The 4,366-nt window shown below is 32.9% G+C and overlaps 1 protein-coding gene across 1 annotated transcript in view; it reads left to right on the top strand.

Annotated features, from left to right (window-relative positions):
- The window catches only part of LOC102039365 (transcription factor RFX3-like), a 69,738-nt gene extending 67,149 nt beyond the window's left edge, over window positions 1-2,589 (top strand). Inside the window, exon 4 of the mRNA XM_005425585.2 lies at window positions 2,209-2,589. Within this exon, the coding sequence (XP_005425642.2) occupies window positions 2,209-2,485 (277 nt within the window). The 3' untranslated portion in view covers window positions 2,486-2,589. The remainder of the gene's footprint in view (window positions 1-2,208) is intronic.
- The last annotated feature ends 1,777 nt before the right edge of the window (window positions 2,590-4,366 follow it).

Raw genomic sequence — 4,366 nt, 5'->3', positions numbered from 1 at the left:
ACTGTTCACAGATATAAAGGGAACATCCACTCTGCTAGTGATTATTGTGCTCATCACAAGATGAGTGACCTGAAGGTGCACCCAGGGACACGTTGGTTAGATATTAAGAAAAAATTTCTTCGCTGCAAAGGGTGATCAAGAAGTGGAACAGGCAGTGTGGGGAAGTGATGGAGCCACCCTCCCTGGAATTGTTCACAAAACATCTAGATGTGGCACATGGGGAGGTGATTTAGGGATGAAGATGGCAGCATTCGCTGATATTTTTTTTGGCACCTTAACAACTCAGTAGAGCTTTCCTATGGTTCTAAGATAAACAGTATCCTGAAGGTATGACAAGGTACCACCATGAAACCTTGGCTTGAGAGAACAGATTAAGCAGGACCTGCACAGTACCTCAATACATACATGGGTTATTGCAATGCAAAGAGCAACTGATTTTAACTTTGAAAAGAAAGGTTAATGGATTAAATGTCTGTTTGAGCGTTAGTCCCTCAAAGAACTATTTTGCTTTGTTTTCAGCAGACTGCAAGGCACTCCTTTTGGATTAGCTTCAAGGTTTTTTGCAGCTGATCTTGAGGTTTTTGAAATAGTCAAAATAAAATGGAAAGTGTTTAAGTAGCTTAAAGAGGGGCAAGAGGGAATAAGGTAGTATGAGGCTTATGAAACATTTCAGATTTTCAAACTTATGTTTGGAAATTCTAGAAGTCTTGGCAGGGGAAGAGAGAAACTGTTGTAGCCATAGTTAACAAAGCAAAATTTCTGACTTTCTGACTTTGGTTGTTGATGAGGCACTGTTATGTTCCTCAGTCATTTAGAAGTAATGCTTTTCTAAAGGTAAACAAGAAATTATAATTTCTGGGTTTGTTTTTTACCAATTAGGTAATCTTACATAAGTTTTCATAAATAAAAAACAGTAAATTGCTTTGACTTTTTCTCTATATTAATTTAAAAACAAATATTGTATTGATAAAGGAGAAGAATAATCTGACTTCAGGTTCTTGCATATGTGTCTAGATCATCAGTTTATTGCATAAAACATGAGTGCTGCATCCACCTTTTGTGTTTCTGTATGGAAGTGTCTGGGGTTTTGTTGTTTGCTTGTTGTGGTTTTTTTAACTTGTTTAGTTACAAGCCATATAAATTGATAATCCCTGTGGATTACAAGAAATGTTACAGATTTTTATGCTTAAATAAGAAAATTAATGGTTGGGTAAGCTGACTGATTTTTACTTGTTATCATGCTTGTCAACATGCAAAGATCCAGTATTTGAAATAATTAATTATATTTATTATAATTTTGAAATATATAGAGTTAAATATAAAATTTAGTTTCTGGGGACATATATAAATTCAAAAATTATAAGTAGATTATAATACATGAAAAATAATGATTCAAAATAAGTAAATAAGAATATGAAAGACATGATAGAAGGTTTCAGTAGCTGAGTAGTTTATTAGGGTGAAATGTTTATGACATGTAAATGTTTCATACTTGATAATTATTTTTTAAATGTTACTGTTGCATTCCTTTAACTTCTCTAATATTTGCAATGTTTTTACAAGTTATAGTTCTGTTTTCTTTTATTTCTTAAATGCTTTTTTTAATCATTACATTGATTCATGTCTAATTTTGAATTTGCCCTGAAAAAATAACTGCATTTCCCAAAATACCAGCAGACTCAGATTTTCAAGCTTCAGTCAAGAGCTTCAGTGAATTTAAAAACAATAGACAACAGAGGATTCTTGAACATTGGGCTCCTTTAACTGACATTTGTATGAATTGTTTGTAACTTTGCAGACTACATATTATGCAAAACATATAGCATCCAACTTTAAATCAAAAGTCTATTGTCAAATTAAAAAAAATGTTGATGCAGTCAGAGCTTTGTAATTACTTTGCAATATATTAATAATTAGATTAGCTCTATGTGCCTGCCTTCAATTTTTGTTGTTCCATTCTCTCTTCCTCTTTGTGTAAGACTGACAGTTTTTCTATAATGTTCAGTGGCTTACCATTGACACCAAGTTAGTTATTTAAATATTTTACTTGATTAACTGTTAGTCTCTGAGGAGACAGGGATTATTTGCCAATCTTATTTTATTTTATTTTAGTTTTTGTAAATCAATTTCTAGAGTTATAACATTACCCTTAGCTAAATGAAATACAAATAATGTATTTTCCTTTTCTTTTATTTTCTTTTCTTGAAGCCGATCAACAACTTATCCTTACACAGAAACCCAGATGTACAGTCAAAACACTGGGGGAAATTATTTTGATACTCAAGGAAGTTCTGCACAGGTGACAACAGTGGTCTCGTCTCATAGCATGGTGGGCACTGGAGGGATTCAGATGGGCGTAACAGGAGGACAACTCATTAGCAGCTCAGGAGGGACCTATCTGATTGGCAATTCAATGGAAAATTCTGGTCATACAGTGACTCACACAACGCGGGCCTCCCCAGCGACAGTAAGTATTTCAGACTGATGCAAAGCCTTTGAGACTAGTCTCTTAGTTACTCAGATGTTCTTGCAGACTGACACGGTTTTTGTGACAGAATGCATTGCGGTATTATGTTGTCAGAATAAGGACTACATAGTACTTTTTGTGAAAGAAGCACTATATATGTATAAGATACAGGAGTAAGAATACTGTGAAAATTTAAGCATGAAGGCATACCTTTTCCTTGACAGCTTGTGAATAATTACATTTCATATGTTAAATTTAAACATTTTCTAATTTTTCTGAAAACGTAAGAAAAATACAGTGTTGTTGAGTGTAACTGTTAGACTAAATGTTAAATAATGTAAGTTATAGATCAGTATATCTAACTTCCCTGCATTTAATCAGTTTGTTTACCTGACATTAGTATAGTTTTGGTAGCTTATTTCAAAAAACTTTCCATTGTTCAGAATACCAAGGTAATATGTTTTAACACTTCATTCTTACTTATCTGTGGTATGTCTCTAAATTGTGTTCAGATTAAAAGCTCTTTTGGGAATGTCTGACAGTGCTATGGGAAGATGCATTCTGTTACAACTATGGTATAGAATATTGTGAATACGTAAACATGAGCATGGAGAACTTTACCTGAGAACTTAGTCAATCAGGCTATATTTCAGTTAGGAAAATGGGTTTATACTACTCTTACCTTTGCTGCCCTAAAGAATACTTTTATCTCATGCTTCTGAGTATTCTGGTGTGCACATAGAGATTTGAAAGTAATGGGGAAGAGAATTGTGAAACATAGGGTAGCAGCAGTTTAAAGATATAGCAAGGAGATAAAGCATCAGTAATAATACAGATTCATCAATATTCAAAAAGGCAATAAAGTTAGGGGACTTAATTTTTAGGAACGAATGTAAAAACATTGGATAATTTAGATTATCTGAAAATTCTCTCCAATTTGAATCTTAAAGTGATTGGTATGAATAAATACAATTTTTGGTACCATGCAGGAAATTATTACTTTATCCAAAAAACCCATGCAGTATTATTTCTGGAAAACAAAAATTGTGAAGAGTCATAATTCATGAATAGTATAACTATCACACCTGGACATAAGGGGAGCTTTCATAGCAACAGAGAATTTTATACTTGAGTTATAAAAAAGAGTGTATATTAACATTTCCCTGTATTTTGCATGACTTAATAGAAGAACAGAGTTTCTGAAAAAAGTGTCGTTCCTCTTTCAGATTTCAGATGCTTAACTGACTGTGAAAACAATTGAGGCTTAAATGTATCCAGTAAACACAAATGAAGAGTAGTAGAGTTACTTTGAAGCTGAAAATCCTAGAATTATTTGGATGTCAGAACTCCACACTATATTTTGCAAATTAAAAAACAGTTTGATTTTTTTTTCAAAAATTAAAAGTAGAATTTGCCAACCTTGAACGGAAGCTAAAGTTCATGGCTTTAGCAGCATTTTTTTCTTTCCCTGTGTGTCAGTAAAATAGCCTGTTCTAGCTGTGCAGAATAAATTCTATACTGCTATATCAACTCACTGTTAAGAATAGGAGAAAATACGGCTAGTTAAACAACAGTTACTAAATTGCATTTTGGCACTATAATAATTTCCTCTGTTTCTTAGTGTGTTATTTCTTCTGTATAGTATATTTCTATAGGAATGATACATTAGAGTACATCAGAAGTACATTTCTTGCTAAGGAAGTGGGACATAACGTGATTTTAGATAATAATTTTAGGCTAGGTGTGTTTCAGCTGAAGCATACAAGAATTAATTGAAACACTAAAGGTTCAGTTTAAGCTCACTTGAAAGCACCATGTCTGTTTTAATTTTACTAGGTGGCATAACTAAACTGAGTGAAATAGAGCAATGTAATACTTCAACTGGATTGCACCTTTGAT

Source organism: Geospiza fortis, unplaced genomic scaffold, assembly GCF_000277835.1.
Source record: "Geospiza fortis unplaced genomic scaffold, GeoFor_1.0 scaffold491, whole genome shotgun sequence".
NCBI classification, from domain to species: Eukaryota; Metazoa; Chordata; class Aves; order Passeriformes; family Thraupidae; genus Geospiza; species Geospiza fortis.
Note: the sequence above shows the minus strand (reverse complement) of the source record. Positions and strands in the feature narration are given on the sequence as shown.